Source organism: Oreochromis aureus, linkage group 10 (assembly GCF_013358895.1).
Source record: "Oreochromis aureus strain Israel breed Guangdong linkage group 10, ZZ_aureus, whole genome shotgun sequence".
Taxonomy (NCBI): domain Eukaryota; kingdom Metazoa; phylum Chordata; class Actinopteri; order Cichliformes; family Cichlidae; genus Oreochromis; species Oreochromis aureus.
In genome coordinates, this window is record NC_052951.1 from 12,154,302 (window position 1) to 12,172,066 (window position 17,765).

A 17,765-nucleotide genomic window follows, 5' to 3' on the forward strand; every position below is an offset into this window, starting at 1 on the left:
TTTTCATTTCTTTAAAAAGCTTTCATTTGTAACCCAGCTTGAAGCACACTACACTGGGCAGCATCTCTCTCCAAGAAGTCTAGAAATGATCCCTCAGCTGTGCATCATAGCTGTGACCACTGGGCATTATTAAAAAAAAAAAAAAAAGGATATGTGGGGGAATATGTCTGCCCTGTCAGCAACTGCCCAGACTTTGCCTCATAACTCATCTGTATCGTTGGGACAGATTCTAGTGTGATGTTCATATTTTTAGATTTAGTTTAACCACTGAATGCAACAAAAGCATAAGCCCAATTCCCCACATACAGGCGCTTAAACAGAAAGTCAGCAAGCTAGAGAAAAACAAAAAACAATTACTGGAATGATCTGGGGTTTTTTGGAAGATATATTTTTCCACCTTACCTGTCATAGACTAGTTTCCTAGCACCTGTGGTCATTTTGGCTCACAGCATTTAACTATAGTGGGTCTTTTTTTTTTTTTTTGGTTTGTTTGTTTTTTGCATATTCAGTCTGATTGTTTAAAAAGTGTAGATCTAGTACGAATAAGATTTTTTTAATGACTCTGCTACGAGGGGTGATCAGGTCTAACATGTGCTGCAAAGCATGGGATAACACTGGAGGGTGGTTTGCAAAATTTTCTATTTTGCCGTTGTTGTCACAATTTGCTAAAAAGGCTTTTGCCAATGCAAATGTGTCTGATCTCTCTCTCTCTCTCTCTCTCTCTCCGTGCAGGCCTGCTCACTTTACTTTTTGATTTGGTCAGTCGTAGATGGGTTTTACCTCTGCACGAAACGTGTGCGCCCATGAGTGCAGTCCGAGGTTAAGGTGCTTAGTTAATGGTTTCTAAATTGGGATTCAGTCGGGTTTTTTGGATGGTGAATTTAATGCACCGGCGTATCCCGGTGGTTGCCTAGTAACGCGCTGGCAGTGGGCGCCGTAGAGAGATCTCTATGGTGGGCGCTCCATTAAAACCGTTGGCGCTCCTGACCTTGGCGTCGTGAATGCGCAAAGCACACAGACTGTGCGAAGCAGGAGATAAGAGTGAAGATCTGCGCGTTTGATACCGAAACCGGAGAAATATTCCACTCACACTCACACTCACACACACGCACGAAACATATTGTTTTATGTAACTGACGGGCATAGTATGGAGGAAATCTCGAGATGGAGCGCGTCTTAGCTTGTGAATAAGCAGGTGAGTTAACCTAATGATTCTGATATTTTCTAATGCTTTTTTTCCCCTTCTCTCCATGAGATGAATCTTTGTTCAGATTGATCACTGACATCTGGGTTGACTGTGTTCTTTAAAGCGATTGCTTAGCGATTTGCCACAGTGGCTCTTTTCGGTGCTCGGTGTTTTATTTTCCCCATTTTATCCAATATTACACCGTCCTAGACCTAGATTAAACAAGCTTCCCAGTCACAACGTGAGGCGCGCGCGCACACACACACACATACATACACACAAACACACACACACACACTACAGCAGTTTGTCGATGCTACGTGGGCTGTGGCTTGGTTTTCTCTCTGGGTCTGCATCCTTGCATTAATTTATAAAGCAGTGATCATTATGTTTGAGTGCTACCTACACCTTCCGCGGAGGATATTCCCCCCCCTACACCAATCCCTGCTCCTCTTTATTGCCTTGCAAAATTAGGGGGATTTGGGAAATCCACTAAAACGGGTTTGATCCACACCAGTCGAATTACAAGGGCATTGGGAGCTCGGTAGCCCACTGTTGTCTGACACAGGCTCCTTCTCCAATCTTTTCATGTCAGGGGGGGCCCCGGGCTACCAAGATCCAGTCGATAAGATGTTGTTGAGATTTTTTTATTAGTGGTGAATTGGAGTTGATTTGTGTGCCTGTCAATGATGTAGGTGTAGAGATAGTAATGGTGGGAGTGGAACATGATTACAGCAATCATTCTAATAGGTCTGTAACTAGGATCAAGTCAGTCAAATGGGAATTGAAGTATTTTGGCCTCAGGGAAGCTAGGTATTCACTTAAACCACCTCTGTGGCGCACCCACATGTGTGTGTGCATAGTGCAAACAAGCCTGTTAGAGTAAAACATTATGGTTGTAAAACAGTTTCTTTTCTTTTTTTTCTTTTCTTTTTTTAAATATAACTTAGTTACTGGGTTCTGGGCATGTTGCCAGTCTAAATTGCTAAATAACTTGCGGTGTATCATACTTGACTGAGTGATAGCTCAATTTTATTACATGGCCCATTTGGTGTAAGCTATAAAGCTTTTATCCACATCTGTCCCATCGCACACCAGAAGAAGTTGGGAAAGCAGTATGCAGGCGCTTTGACTGTCTGCAGTGACGTCAGTGAAACAAAAAAAGTATTTTATATGAGGTACAGCCCCAAAAGAAACCACCTCAGCTTTGCTCCGACACTTAAATTAGGACTCTGATTTGATGTCAGATGGAGAAAAACGTACCGATGGGTTGAAAGCAACACTGCAAATGTGTGATGAGAAAGATAATGCCTCTCATTTTAAGTCTACATATTATCTCCTCGATCTCCAGCAGTGCCTTTTTTTTTGCTGCTTCTTAAACCAGAGACAACTAACCAAGTCTGACTAGTGATTCCCGCTGTACAGCATGTTACCGCTAATTTCATAATGGATAATGATTTCACAGCAGGTTTTGTGAGGAGAGAGAAGGCTTTTTCACCTCTGAATGGATCCAAATGATTTATTATCTGTGTCACTTTCAAACCAGGAGATGTGCCCTGATATACAGAAGAAAAAAAAAAGGAAAAAAAAATCTGGTTCTTTATCTTTCCCATTTAAATGTCGTGGGAGCTGTACATCATTGTCGTATAAAAGATAGGGGATAGAACAAGTCTTGTCCTTTTTGGCTTTTGGTGGAACATTCATAACTGTTAATTAATACAGACAAAGCTGGCCCCAGGCACAGATCTACAATATTTCTCAAATGAACCTCGGTGCTAGTGTGAGAGTAAAAATGTATCTGAATTGTCTCATTGCTTGGAAATGGGAATAATGTAATGATGTTCATATTGGTTGATGCACAGCACCTGCAAAAGAAAAGGACGAGCTGCCTCTGTTTGTGTTTGTGTCCCTGCCAGTGTAAACAAAATGTTGCAGAGAACGAGGAAAACCGGTGCGCCACGGCTATAGTTAATTAGTGTTTATAATAGTGGGAAGAAACTGCTCCCTTTCTTATTAGTTAGGTTCATCGGGTTAAAAATGGAGCTGTTTAGCAGCAGGCTTTGACAAACCTCAGTGAAGTGCTCATCAATAATCTAAATAGGTTAACAAGCTTGCTTTTGCTTTGCCTATTGACATGCCAGTGTGAACCTGATGTTAAGCACATCACGCCTACTGCTGTCCTAGACCATAAGGACTAAGATGGGATGAATTTTGTATTAGAGCGTCATTAATTGGATGAGAAACTATGCGTTTTGTTCTCTATAGGTCTCCATGGGATAAGGTTACATTTTATCTTACCACTGTGCACACATGTGGTTGGGGTGACTGTGTGTGACGCTTACACACCAATAAATCAGTAACTACTTATTATTAGGTACTTGGTGATTGCATTTGCGGTGAGGTAGGAGATATGCTAATATGTGTTAATATGTGGTCAGTTACTTGAAGGACTAACAGGTCGAAAATCAAGGAATTCACTTTGCAGCTTCCATTTTTGTGCTTTGCAGTTATGCAGTTCTTCTAGGAAATGAAAACTGTAGTGGTTAAAAACTAGAAAAGGCAGTAAAAATCCAAAAGCTAAAATAAATCATCCTGCCTTGAACTCTCCATTCACTGACTTACCATTTATGACACCTGAAAGTAGTGGAAGCAAAAAGTGCAGAGCAGTTACAGACATAAAGGCTTTTCCAAATACTCCACCCTGTGGAGAGGGTTGGGTCCCATCAGGCATGTTTGTTCTGCGAATGTTCATCACTTCCATTATGCATCATGTCAACAGCTGACAGTACTGCTTAGATGCACTGAAAGCCTAAAAAAAAAAAAAGAAAAGAAAAAGACTGCACTTATGATTTGGGGTTTTTGAAATAAATTAAACACTGAAACATTCCAGTCAAGTCATATTTATTCCCCGTGAGCGCGTCGTTTTTTAATCTTGCTTTGGTACTTATCAAAGATTCGTCTCTTCTGCTCTGTGTTGCTTTTACATAAGAAATGGAGTTCTTAACACCTTTTAGCTAGAGATGGTTTCGCAGCGTCACTCCAACATCACAGCAGATGGGTTTTTCAGATTTTCCCTATCGCCTCCTCCACTGATACACAAAGATCAGTATTCAGTGATTTGTGCATGAGCAAGCATAAAAAGGTTATTATCAAGCCAGTGTGTGCGTTTAGCGCTAAACTGGAGGAAGGTAATGCTTTTAATAAAAATATCATTTATGTGGATATTTTTTGTTTTTTTACTCTTTTCACACATTTTTCTGGTCTAATTTGTCAAATCCTCTCGTTTTCAGATCTGTGTTCCCTGCAATGAAAGCTGGAAGTGGGGGCGCTCGATACCTGGTTGAGGTGTATTCGGATTTTATAACTGTCAGATCTAAAGGCGCAGTGAGTGATGTCTGGTTGACAGGGTCAGTGCAGAGGGACTGAATAGACACTAAAGTGTGCATTTGTGTTGTGCAAGGGCACCATCTTGCCCAGACCATGTGGCTGGCTACATTTAGAGACCATCTGTTGCCTCCACACCTGCTACATCGGCAAGGGACTGTAACCATCACCCATTGTGCTCTTCTTTGGTGGATATTATGTTCCTGCTGGTCACTGACCAGGGCAACGAGCCAGAAATTCTACCCAACTGTGACCACCCAGTATGGGAAACTGCGCGGCCTCAGGGTTCCAGTGCCCAGTGAGGTCCTCAGGCCAGTAGATCAGTATCTCGGGGTCCCGTATGCTGCCCCACCTCTGGGCGAGAAGCGTTTCATGCCCCCTGATCAGCCCTCCTCCTGGTCAGGTATCAAGAACGCTACCCACTTCATGCCCGTCTGCCCTCAGAACATCCACAACACTGTGCCAGAGATTATGATGCCAATATGGTTCACCTATAACCTGGACACAGTGGCCACATACATTCAGGATCAGAGCGAGGACTGCCTGTATCTAAACATCTACGCTCCAACAGATGATGGTGAGTTGGTGTGGTAAAAAGGACAGCGATGGTGTTCCACGTCCATTGATCACTGTTTATCGTGGCCCTGATGTTGTGCTGTGATCATCATAAAGCATGCGTGTAACCAATATCCATGCCACTGCTGCCAGCAAGGGCTGATTTACTGCCCAGTGCAATGTCATCATTGTCTGACATGTTGCTGTCACATTAGTGGGTAATGATTTGGTAGGCAACTAAAGAGTTTTCCCTGATGCCACTTAATTGATCCTCTGCATACCTAAACATAGACAGACTGAGGCATGTGCATGTTCTCCCAGCAACAGATATCGAGGGAAGTACTTCAGAGCCAAGGTGTTGTTCAAGCACTGGTCCCCCCCTTTAACTAAATTAGATTTTTGGTATTTTTTAAAATAACAAGCCTACAGCACCAGTGGAAATTACAGCAGTGCTAGTAAAAGTAAAAGTGCTAGCTTTCCATGTTTTCTGAAACTTCTTTAAAATTACCGAATCACTGCTTTGCTCCGACAGCATGTCTGCTGGGGGCTAATTAGTGAGGTACAGGAGTCAACCGTCTATTGCATGCTGAATCCCCTCCTATTCTTCTAACTAATAGAAGTGTGAAATGAACCAGCGAGGAAACATTTTGAGTGAATCTGCAAATTAGCAGCACAGTGTAACACCACGGTAATGCTGCATGTTCCCTAAATCAAATGTTGACAAACAGAGTTCTTTAATTCAGGTTACTTCAATTAGGTTTTGGTTTCTTACAGTGTATTGCTTCCCTCCAGAGCATTTGTCATAATGGGGGAGGGAGCATTGAAAGTTGAGCCGTGTTCAACTTGTAAGACGCCACGCTTTGGCTGGCTTTTCTCTGGTAGCATAGCAACAACAGATAAACAGCCTGCTTGAGAGGTAGCAGTCCAAAATGGTGCAGCCCCACAGCCCCTCGAATGAGTTCCTCCAACAGGCCTACTCATCTGGCCACAAACAGGTTAAATAACACATTATTTCAGAGTAACATTGCCCTTTTCTTCTATACATTTTTCTCTCTTCAGACTTGTTCATTGTTTATTTAAAATGCACCTGGGGCATGCTCTGACTTTATTACTTGTTTCACTGATGTGAAACCTCTTTTTCACTTACCTCCAGTGGTCTGTCTCGTCCCGTCACATTACACAGGCCGTTTCTGAATATTGCACTATTCACAGTTTTATCACTATTCACCAAAACACTATATACCTTATATTTCACTCCCTTTGCAAAGAATCAACGTGACACTTTTTCTAAATATAGAGAGCAGGATGAACCAAGATACGTGCATCCTTCACTGTCACAGTTACTGAAGCGTTCAAAGGCAACAGCATGTGTATGTGCATGTGTGCGTACTTACAAAAAATTTAACAGGTAATACCAATTTGCTAAAACCTGAATTATAAACAGTAATCATTTTGTGTCATAATGTTAGAGTCTCAACACTAACATTATAACTAACTTCATCTACCTTTTTGTACCGAGAAAAGTCTGGACCGACAGTATATTATTTAAGAGGCACAGTCAACCATGCTATTTTGAATTCTGTACTTCTTTTTTTTTTTTTTCTTATGTGAATCCCAGGGAGCCAACACAAGAAAAAAGGGGCGGCTGAGATACATATATCTGAAGGTATTTTTAAGAGCTCAAAGTCTTGATGCATGGATTCTTTTAGTTTCATGAAGATCTTACACTCCTTTGTTTTGACTTTCCTAAAGAACTGCGGGGGTTTCTTTTTATTTGAAGAGGAATAAGAAAAATGTTATCCGGTTTATGATTACATAAGTTTCCTGTTAGTGCATCTCGGTCTTGTACTGAACACAGTTGCAATCCTTTCAGTAAGTGCTATATCTCTATTTTCATGCACATTGATCCAGAGATTGTATTATTACTTATCTGTCTTATAGTCCTTTGTAAAGACAGTCATTCGTCAATATAATAAATTGGCCCCAAAACATGAAATATAGATTTTCTGTTCGTAGCGAAAACAGAGGACTGTTTCCTTCTTAGCTCATACTAGTAAATAGAAAGAGCTCAGAGTAGTGTGACACCTTCCAGTTCATATCAATAAAATTAGGTCTAAACATAGACAGTCTAAAATTTGTGGGTTTTTAATACTGCTTACGCATGCATGTTATACATAATGCTTGCTCCAGCACCTCACATGCACTATAGAAATCGTGGTTAATTATTTATTATTCATACACACGTGTCAGAGCGTATTTGCCATTTGTCATTACAGCTTCCAGACCACAGGCCTCCCACCCTAGCTTGCTTCTGAGCACATTTTCTAAGCAGTCTTTTCCCATACCTCATACTCAAGTGGTTGGGGCATAAAGTTTTAGTAACAGTTCTCCTTTAAGTCTACATTTCACTACTGTTCCACCCCCACCTCTGCAGGTGTTTGCCTAGCATCTGTGTGTGTGTGTGTGTGTGTGTGCGTCGATGTTGCAGATATAAGGGACTCCGAAGCGCGGCCCGTGATGGTCTACATCCATGGAGGCTCCTACATGGAGGGCACCGGCAACATGATGGACGGCAGCGTTTTGGCCAGTTATGGAAATGTTGTCGTCGTCACGCTCAACTACAGAATTGGAATACTAGGTGCGGTACATTCTAATGGGATTTCAAACAACACATTTAGTCCTGCTTGAACTTGGGAGAATAAACTGTCACCGCTGTCATTAGCATCAACTGTGCTGCTGTTATTACCTTTTAAAATGTAGTACAGACATGAGAGAAAACTATAGTGGAAAGCTGTACAAGGAAATATAGCTTCCTGAGATCTGGGTAGCATAGTGTAGCTTGATCTGCATACAAATGTTGTCTTCAGAGGAAAAGCTATGCAAACACTTATCATGCCATGTCCTTGTTTCACACAATCTGTTTTATACCCACTCTGAAAACACAATTTATCTTCTTTTAGATGGATTTATCTAATCTGTACAAGATTATCAGCCTTTCTTCGAAGTAAAACAATTTAAATACGCTACAGAGGGTTGCGCCATTCGCAGGCATTTACAAGGTCGAGAGCTCCCCCACACCCTCCACCCTGTGTTTAACATTCAAAACAGTAAGGTGTTTGGATGAGACTTGACAAGCTGATCAGTAACAAGAGCACGTGTAAGAGCAACGGTGACCTCGCTGTAGTTTTATGACATTTATTTCTGGAAATAAAAGGTTTATTTACATTACATTAAACGTTATGAAGTCACTCTTATGAGGAGAGCATTGAAATTTCATGAGCAGCGGAGCCTCGATCGCTTGGTAAGGGGCGCTGCTGCTTGGAAGACTATTACAAGGAGTCGGCTAAGGTAGTGGAACGCTGTGGGAGAGAGCAAAGGCATATTTACACCTGAGGGGGAATGGTGTCAGTTCATTCAGACTCCCCGCTGGGCTACAGCTTTAGATCAAAGCTGTGACATATTTGGTCGAGCTCTTCTTCACCACTGGCTCTGTTGTCTCTCTGTATACACCAGGCTTCCTCAGTACCGGTGACCAGGCAGCAAAAGGAAACTACGGACTCCTGGACCAGATTCAAGCCCTACGCTGGATAAGTAAAAATATCGGGTACTTTGGAGGAGACCCCAGTCGCATCACGGTTTTTGGATCTGGAATTGGTGCTTCCTGCGTCAGTTTGCTGACTCTATCCCACCACTCAGAGGGTAGGAATCTGCAATCACTGTTTTTGAAGTTGTCTCTCACTTTGATGTGGTGTTAATCCCCGCTGTTTGGGCTATAACTAATGCAAAAATTCAGCACCAGTATATCAATGAACCTGAGGTTTTGGCGGGGGGCAGTTTTAGAGTTTTGTTCTCCAAATGAAGCTCCAAATGCTCTGGCAGGGAGATGAAGTGTTATGATATGGGAGTAGGGTAAAGGGGGTATTCGTTAAGTAAGTGATTGCTTTTGTTCCCCTCTACTCAATCTAATCAGGCTAAAAGCTCTGCCTCTTAAAACGTGAAGCTCTTAAAGAAGCCTACTGGCATTATAAAGTTTTCAGCATGTCTTCGAGTTCACCTGTGACCATCAGTTTTTACCATTCCAACTCATTTATATTTCAGTCTCTCGGCGTCACGTTTGTTTACCCTTGTGTGCCTACCTGCAGTGTCCGAAAATGATTTAAAAATACCAACGATGTTGTGTGTTTGTCGTCTGTCATTGCAAAACCTTGAGCGAAGACATTGTTTACCAAAGACAAGGTTGGCATGAGAATGAAGCAGTCCGAATTCTTAAGATATTCTCATTAAAAACTGATAAACCCCTCCTCCACGGCTCTCTCTCTCTCTCTCTCCCCCTCTCTCTCTCTCTCTCTCTCCCTCTCTCACTCACACACACACACACGCACACACACACACACAACTGCTGCATTAGTGTTGTGATTGAAAACATACTTTAAACCAAATTATTTCATATATTTTGAACAATGTAAGGCACTTTGATTTTAATTAAAATTCCTCTGTGAAGAATATACATTACCTACAGGAATCTTCTGACACTTGGTAAAAGAAAACTAGGTAACAATAAAACATGCTGTTTGATTTACAGTCATCCAAAGCTCCTTGCAAGAATCAAAGATGTGTATTTCAATATGGGTGGCCTGCTGGGAATTGAACATCTTATCTTTGCTGTATTATTGCCCTGGTTCTCCCATTGATGCTGGACAAAATCACGAGAAGGACAGAAATTGTGTGTTTTCATCAATGCGAGGACAGGGAGGCTGCGGGAGTCGTCCTTTGTGAGGTTTGTATTGGATGTCCTAGCTCGGCTGCAGCAAATGCACAAAGACCTCCGGCTGTCTTTGAAGTAGACTAGCTAGCTGCTGCTCTAAAAAATTGAAATAAATGACAGCAAAGGAAGGAGAAAGTGACACTGCCCCTGCACTCCTTTTCCAGCGAACGCTCTTCCTTAACCCCAGCAGAGTATTTCTGAGTTGATACATATCACTTGTCATTTTTAGGTGCTAGAAACAAAATCCCTAGAGACAGAGGTGACGCACTGCATATAAACAATTCAACAGAGCAGCGTGTTTACTGTATCAACACTGAAGGATCAGGGTAACTGCATATTCAGCTCTCTGCACACACACCCCTGCACCACAGAGTTGGCACCAGCAAGCTACGTGTATGCTAAGCAGCTTGTTAGGAGGACGCCAATAACGTTGCTGCAATTACAGTAGCTCTGTGCATAACCAGTGTAAGGAAAACTGGAACCTCCTCACTGAAAATTGAGCCGAGTTGAAATTGGTTTGATGTGCATTCCCTGTCATCTGCATATAGAGAAGACGCCACATGAGACAAATTAGAAATCAGCCGAGAAAAGAATGGATTTTCTTTTTGGCGTTTTTCTTATTCTCAGAAGAAGAAGCAACATTCCTCTTTACTAATTTATTTCTTCTACCCGCTGCTTTACTTAGCGGCGTCTCATCTGCTCAACTCGCCGGCCTTATCATTCTTTGTATTTCTAATCTTCCTGATTAATAATCAAAGTACGTCACATGTGGCCTTGTTTCATCTTGTTGCCACAAGAAGCAACAGGCAGCCAGCCTCAGATTTAGTTATGAATACCAATTAATGCAACGTGAATCATGTATTTGCTCGTGGCAGTCAGGAATGCTGCTAATAAATATGATTTTGCTGGTTAACCTATGTTCTCTGTGCCTTTGTCCTGTGTGTTTTTGTTCTGAATTTTGTCTCCCAAGGTCTGTTCCACAGAGCCATCATCCAGAGTGGTTCAGCGCTGTCCAGCTGGGCTGTCAACTACCAGCCAGTCAAGTACACTCGCATGCTTGCTGAGAGGGTTGGCTGCAATGTGTTGGACACAGTAGACATGGTGTCCTGCCTGCAGAAGAAAAGTGCTAAAGAGCTGGTTGAGCAAGACATCCAGGCTGCCCGTTACCGTGTGGCTTTTGGCCCTGTCATTGATGGCGATGTCATCCCAGATGACCCAGAGATCCTGATGGAGCAGGGCGAGTTCCTTAACTATGATATAATGCTGGGTGTTAATCAGGGAGAGGGCCTGCGCTTTGTGGAGAATGTGATGGACCTGGAAGACGGTGTGTCTGGCAGCGACTTTGACTTTGCTGTGTCCGACTTTGTGGACAGTCTGTATGGCTACCCAGAAGGAAAAGACACACTGAGGGAGACAATCAAATTCATGTACACAGACTGGGCTGACAAGGACAACCCAGAGACTAGGAGGAAGACCCTGGTGGCCCTCTTCACTGACCACCAGTGGGTGGAGCCGTCAGTGGTAACGGCTGACCTACACGCCCGCTACGGCTCGCCCACCTACTTCTACGCCTTCTACCACCACTGCCAGAGCCTTATGAAGCCAGTGTGGTCAGATTCAGCGCATGGAGATGAGGTGCCTTATGTATTTGGCATCCCCATGGTGGGCCCAACTGATCTCTTCCCCTGTAATTTCTCCAGGAATGATATCATGCTCAGCGCTGTGGTTATGACTTATTGGACCAACTTCGCGAAAAGTGGGTAAGTAACAGTGGATTCAGCAAAAAGTAAAGTAATAAGAATGTGACTCATTTACACATTCGTTGAAATGCATTAAATTGCCATTCACTATCTAATTTCATATTCCTGTCTTGGCTTAGAAATTGTTGTGAAATAACATAACTGTCCCCAAATTGTGTTTTAGTTTTTATTGCTTTGCATCAATTCCTGACATTAAAAAGATTTTAATTTAGACAACGTATTGTGCAATAGGTCTCCTTGCCTTTGCTGCAACTGATTTGACCTCATTAAAAATATTTTAAAAACAGTTTAACTCTGCACCCATACCTGTGAACTTAATTGCTTCCCCTGCATACATAATGCCAAATCCTAAAAGAAATCAGACATCACTCCAGCACAGTCATATCAGCTGACAAAACTGAGTGCATCTATTTAGTCTCTTTTTTAAACAGTCAAAGTCTTGTTTAGCTATCTCTAAAACCTGGTGTAATGCACATAACACAGTTTCATCACTTTGGGCAGCTGTCCTAAAGGTAAGGGCTAATAAAATTTACGGCTTCATTCGCATAAATGTTTAAAGCAGTTCATTGGTGTTTAACAAAAAGGTTACATTGAAGAGAAAGTTTGAAGACACAGTTTAGATGTGCTCTATAAATTTAAGGCCAGCTTTAGTGAGTTGTGTTTTTTGATAGGAGTGACTCACTTTGTCACCACAGGAATACGTCGACTTGTATTACAGATAAACGCTGGTAATAAATAAGTGTTTAGAGACGAACTCTTATTTTTCACTCAGGATCTGTCTTTCCTTCTGGCAGATTAGCTTTTTTTTTAATCGATTTTACAAGGAGGCAAAAAAAATGCACCATATTCATCTAAATATCTGTCTTCAATTTTCAGCGATTGTGAGTTTATTTTACCCAAAACAAGCAAAGATCAGATTGCACTAACTGAAAGGCTTCCAGTTGGATGTGAAACAGAGTGGAGCTCTGCACCTTTCTTTCTGACAGCTTTGTTTTTCAATTCATCATACCAAGGCAAAGATTTACTAAGTGTGTTTGAAGATAAAAGACATCTAAGTGAGTTGTGGTGGAGGGCTCCCCTGCTGCATGCCAGAGTCTTCCTTCATTTTGAATGCACAACTGCAATGAATCTTTGTGGGTGATGGCCCTAGTGGTTGGCAGATATGCAGCACTGGTCACTATAGGCTGCTGTTTCAGTGTGTGGGGAATGAGGGGATGCTGAGCTCTTGAGGAGAGTTTGTGATATTACATTGTGTTGACCTGTTGTTTTGCTTTTATATTGGTAAGGTTTCTCTCCTCTTTCTGTATTGCATTTCATTGTAAAAGCTATCTTTCCTTATATATTTGGAAGGGCAACATTTGTGGACTTGACTTGTGGGCCTGAGCAATGAGGTTAATGTCATTTTCACCAGAGGGGGCAATTTTACCAGAATTTTTTTTAAGTACAAGAAAAGATGATTTTGTTAAAAAAAAAAAAGAAAAGAAAAGAAAAGAAAAAGAAAAAGCTTGTAAAAGCACCAAGAGTACCAATTCAACTTCTTTAATCAAGTAAAAGTGAAAAAGTACAGGCTGTGAAATGTACTCAAAGTTTTACCAAACTAACTGACTCTCATGTTATATTAATAGCATAATAAAATAATATTAATACATAGGAATAGAAAGTCTATTTCAACTTAAATTGTAATTCTGATGAATGCACTCAGCTTGAATATCTGTTATGCAGAACAGAAGCAGAGGACAAACAAAGGGAATAAATAAAAGCAGCTCTGTTTGCATTTGCCTTCAACTGCAGACTTTGCCTCAACGGCTAAACAGGAAAATGTGTATAATTAGTGAGATTTGGCATGTGTGTGAAGCCTAAGATTGTGGTGGTGCGGTGTGGGGAAAGAATCACTTAGAACTAAGATAGAATAATTTCTGTTGTGAGCTCCATTTTTTTGTATACAGGCTCTGATCAGCTGACCTATGTAGCTCCTCTGAATTCAACAAGATATAGGCAAATGCTTTTTGCATAAACTGATTTCCAAAGCCTAGACAGAATACAGCTAGTATAAAGGTAGAATTCATTGAGTGAATCTAAACAGCACGATCAACTTCAATCTACTGATGTAATTTTACATTGACCATGAACACCACAGCTGCTCATGCACCAGTCCAACATAGTACAACACTATAAACTTCACTACACTACTGCAAACCTGCATGCCCTTCATGAAACTGCAACATTTTATGTAACCTTTTAATAGCAAAATATTAGTATAAAAGAAATTAGAATGTTACGTATAAGCATCAATTTCAAATCTTAGTGAACAGACCTTACCCTTAAAAATAATCAATAATAACCCTAAAAATAAGCCCGTCCTTTTTCTTACATCTTTCTCCATTTCTAAGTGAAGTTATCTCACTTTCTTTGCTCTCTCTGAGGAACAAAATCAACAACAATACTTTTAGCTAGTAGCTGTGCGGCAAACTGCACAGAAACACTTTGTTTGCTGATATTTGTTGAACTCTTAGAAATATTGAATTTAAAATTACCTGCTAATTAAAAAAACATTTCTTCCTTTATGTTCACTTCTTTTCTGTAGCTCTAGCAATCACAACCAAAACCATCATTCCAGATTTAAGTAATGAGCCTGTTTAAAAAACGTAAGGAGTAGAAAGGAGAGTTTTTTATGATAAACTTAGGGAGTAAAGGTAAAAAGATGCCAAAAAAATACCTAAGTAGAAATTCCTGCAAATTCTACTTAAGTTTAAGAATAGTAACTGTAACAACAAAATACTTTGCACTTCCCTCCTGTTATTAAAACAGTAGTGATGTAGATATTTTGCAGTAGTGATGCCCATTAATGTTAGGGCAAATATAAGCCAAATCACATATTTAAAAAATCTAATATTCATCGACTTAGGATTGAAGAGGATTGTGCTAAAAGTTAATATATATTGAAATGAATTTCCCTCCAAGGCTAAAATTTACCTGTGATGTTTTCATAGGGATCCTAACAAGCCAGTGCCACAGGACACCAAGTTCATCCACACCAAGGCCAACCGCTTTGAGGAGGTAGCCTGGTCCAAGTATGACCCCTATGACCAGCTGTACTTGCACATTGGCCTGAAGCCTCGTATCCGTGACCATTACCGTGCAACCAAAGTAGCCTTCTGGAAACACCTGGTGCCCCATCTCTACAACCTCCATGACATGTTCCATTACTCCTCCACCACCACCAAGGTCACACCACTGGATCCCACCCAGTCAAATGGCAAGAGGTCTGGGGGCACTGGACGCCCCCCTTTATCCACTGCCCACAGTAGCGGAGAAGGAGGGAGAGAGATGGGTCCTCTGATCATGCCAAACCCGAGAGATTACTCCACAGAGCTCAGTGTCACTATTGCTGTCGGGGCATCACTGCTGTTCCTCAACGTTCTGGCCTTTGCTGCTCTGTACTACCGCAAGGACAAGCGCAGCCGCCAGGACACTTCACAGCAGCCCAGTCCGCAGCGTGAAAGCAAAGGCAACAATGCAAGCCACACCACAACAGTAGACGAGACCTTGTCATCCCAGCAAAGGAACCAGTGCGAAGCCCTTCACAATCCTCTCCATGTCTCGCCCAGTTTGGACTATACGCTCAGTCAGCGCCGCTCCCCTGACGACATCCCTCTAATGACCCCCAACAACATCACCATGATCCCCAACTCCCTAATGGGCCTTTCCAACATGAGTCCATACAGCACCTTTCCCGCTGGCTACAGCTCTGCAGGCCTGCCCAGCACCCACTCTACCACAAGGGTATAACCTGGCAGCCAGACAGAGATGAGAAATGTGACATAGATGAAAAATGGAAATGTAAAGCTGTATTTAGGATGTGTAGGTAAAATAGGATTTAATATGTATGTTCTGTCTTTTTCCAAAGGTGTACAACCGCCAACATCCTGCCTTTGCTTTCTCATAATAGGAAGTCTAACTGCAGAGTCATTTTATAATAATCATTTTCAAAGGCAGTCAAAAAGAAAAAGTGCATTTCATTTTCCACTTTGGCTTTTTTGGAACTTTACCTAGCAAGAACTTAGTATAATGTTTGTACAGTTGGATTTGTATGGGAAGTTTTTCTTACTCTGTGATATCTATTTTGATCTCGTGGAACAAAGTGACATTACAACTCATGGTGGACAAAGATGAGATCTGGGAGAAGCATAAAAGCAGTATTATTATTACTATTATCAAGCTATTTTATACATATTTCTCATGGTACATTGCTTATTATGAAAATGTATTTTTACTGTAATTACTTTAAAATGCCTTGTACAGCACATCGCTTACATGAGGAATTACTGTGGAGTCATGCCAACAATGGATTGAAGTTTTACTGGTCACATGTGTTAAAACTGTCCAATTTACCCAAAATGTTTCTATCTGGTAGTGCAAATTATAGCACTGTGTGTGTGTGTGTGTGTGTGTGTGTGTGTGTGTGTGTGTGTGTGTGTGTGTGTGTGTGTGTGTGTGTGTGTGTGTGCGTATGTGTGTGAGTGTGGCTTGGTTTGTGAGAGTGTGGTGCGAGTGTGTGGCTGACAGCTGCAGTACAAAAATGTAAATTAGGCACTGGTTGAAATTAACCATTGGGTTTTGCATATGTAGTATTGTGTAATTTATTGTAGTCTATTTGAGTAACCTTGCTATATTATTGTTTTATGTGCTTTTCCATTTTTGCTTAGTACATCGTAGCAATAGATCTTCTGCTTCACTATTAAGAGAAAATTGCTTAAGATGTGTTTTTCCTACTCTAACCAAACTCATGGTTCTTTTGGCTTGGCTTGTTTGTACAGAATAAACTTAGACCAACATTTTATTTGTCGTTTGTTTATGAAAAGCCTACTGTAAGGTCTTCAGAGAGATGACTGTAATTACATTGTAACTGTATGTATACCAATTCAGTTATTCACATTTAAAAAGCAGTTTTATGAACCTTGCAGAATATTGCTCCCTCTCCAAGTGGTTTGGACCCCTTGTCAAGCTAAACCCAGGGGTCATTCTGTACTGAATGGACACGATGGACCTCAAGCTTTGCGATTTGAGTTCTTTGAACCTATAAAATTGTTTACTGGTAATCTAAATGAGATGGCTATTAAAAGATTTTTGGAACTAAAGATGAGTCTTGTCCGAATCTGGGATTTGAACACAATTTATAGGGAAAAAGCAGGTATAATGACATCCTATAAATCGTATACGTTAAGAAAGGTAGTCCTAAGCTGTATAATATCTAGGTCATGATTAGCCCTAGAGATGCAGTTACAGGGGAACTGTGCTGCATTTACACTGTTACACTGTTCCTGGAGTGTTTTTTTAAAACCATGGTAAGCCGCTAAAAAAAATTCATGTAAGATATTTGAAAATCTGGGGATAAAGAAGTGAGATCAACAGACCTCTGTAACTGGCTTCTCTTCTTTGCTTGAGGCTAGCAGCTGGATGCTGCATCAGCTGACACTATTTCAGCACACCTAACTCTCCAACTGAAGTGTTTTCTGATGAGTTGCAAAAAAATGATGTCTCCAGTTCAGTTATAATTTGGATTTTAAAGTCCAGTATTGTTAAATAGTTTGAATGTGATGCTGAATCAGTGGAATCTCGATTATTTCCAGTGAAGTAATTTTAAAAGATGTGAGGTTAATTTGGGTTTAGATAAGGCTTGGGGTTAAAATTAGACTAGATCTATGTTGATTTGTTCTCTCTAAAGCATTACTAGGTCAGTAACTTATATATGCTATGTTGGCTGTCTTTTGTAATAGATAATATAATGGATTGGCCTAGCTTCTGGGTCTGAAAAGTGAAACCAGCACAGATATTCCTTAAAACTACAATCTTTCTAATAGCCACTGGGGCCAGTACTTGTGTCTGTGAAAATGCTTCCAGCCCTATAGAGGTCTATGAGAAAATAGCCTTTGGCTGTGACATATGTAATAACTCCTACTGAGTTTTTGGGTTCACTCACTTGTTCAAATTAATTCAGTGTTATTTATATAGCGCCAAATCACAAAAACTGTTGCCTCAATGCGCTTTATATTGTAAAGGTGTTACAATACTAAAGAGAAAATCACAAAAATCAGACAATCCAATTATGAGCAAA

General features: G+C 41.0%; 1 protein-coding gene across 3 annotated transcripts; it reads left to right on the plus strand.

The window, feature by feature from the left end:
* Positions 1–882: 882 nt before the first annotated feature.
* Positions 883–16,788, plus strand: nlgn3b (neuroligin 3b). Of its 3 annotated transcripts, XM_031752509.2 has the most exons (7): positions 883–1,195; positions 4,477–5,147; positions 6,744–6,791; positions 7,614–7,763; positions 8,639–8,824; positions 10,861–11,650; positions 14,641–16,788. In XM_031752509.2, the coding sequence occupies exons 2-7, from the start codon at positions 4,667–4,669 to the stop codon at positions 15,437–15,439; spliced, it is 2,454 nt and encodes an 817-aa protein (XP_031608369.1). In that variant the 5' UTR covers positions 883–1,195; positions 4,477–4,666; the 3' UTR covers positions 15,440–16,788. The 3 variants fall into 3 exon arrangements, with proteins under 3 accessions (XP_031608369.1, XP_039473871.1, XP_039473872.1); XM_039617937.1 differs by lacking the exon at positions 6,744–6,791; XM_039617938.1 differs by lacking the exons at positions 4,477–5,147; positions 6,744–6,791 and having other exon boundaries at positions 1,176–1,195.
* The last annotated feature ends 977 nt before the right edge of the window (positions 16,789–17,765 follow it).

Bases quoted from the DNA above. Each gene is read 5' to 3' on its own strand.
- nlgn3b (XM_031752509.2), top strand. From the start codon at position 4,667: ATGTGGCTGGCTACATTTAGAGACCATCTGTTGCCTCCACACCTGCTA. The intron at 8,825-10,860 runs GTAGGAATCTGC...TTGTCTCCCAAG, and splicing joins TCTATCCCACCACTCAGAGG to GTCTGTTCCACAGAGCCATC. The intron at 11,651-14,640 runs GTAAGTAACAGT...ATGTTTTCATAG, and splicing joins ACCAACTTCGCGAAAAGTGG to GGATCCTAACAAGCCAGTGC.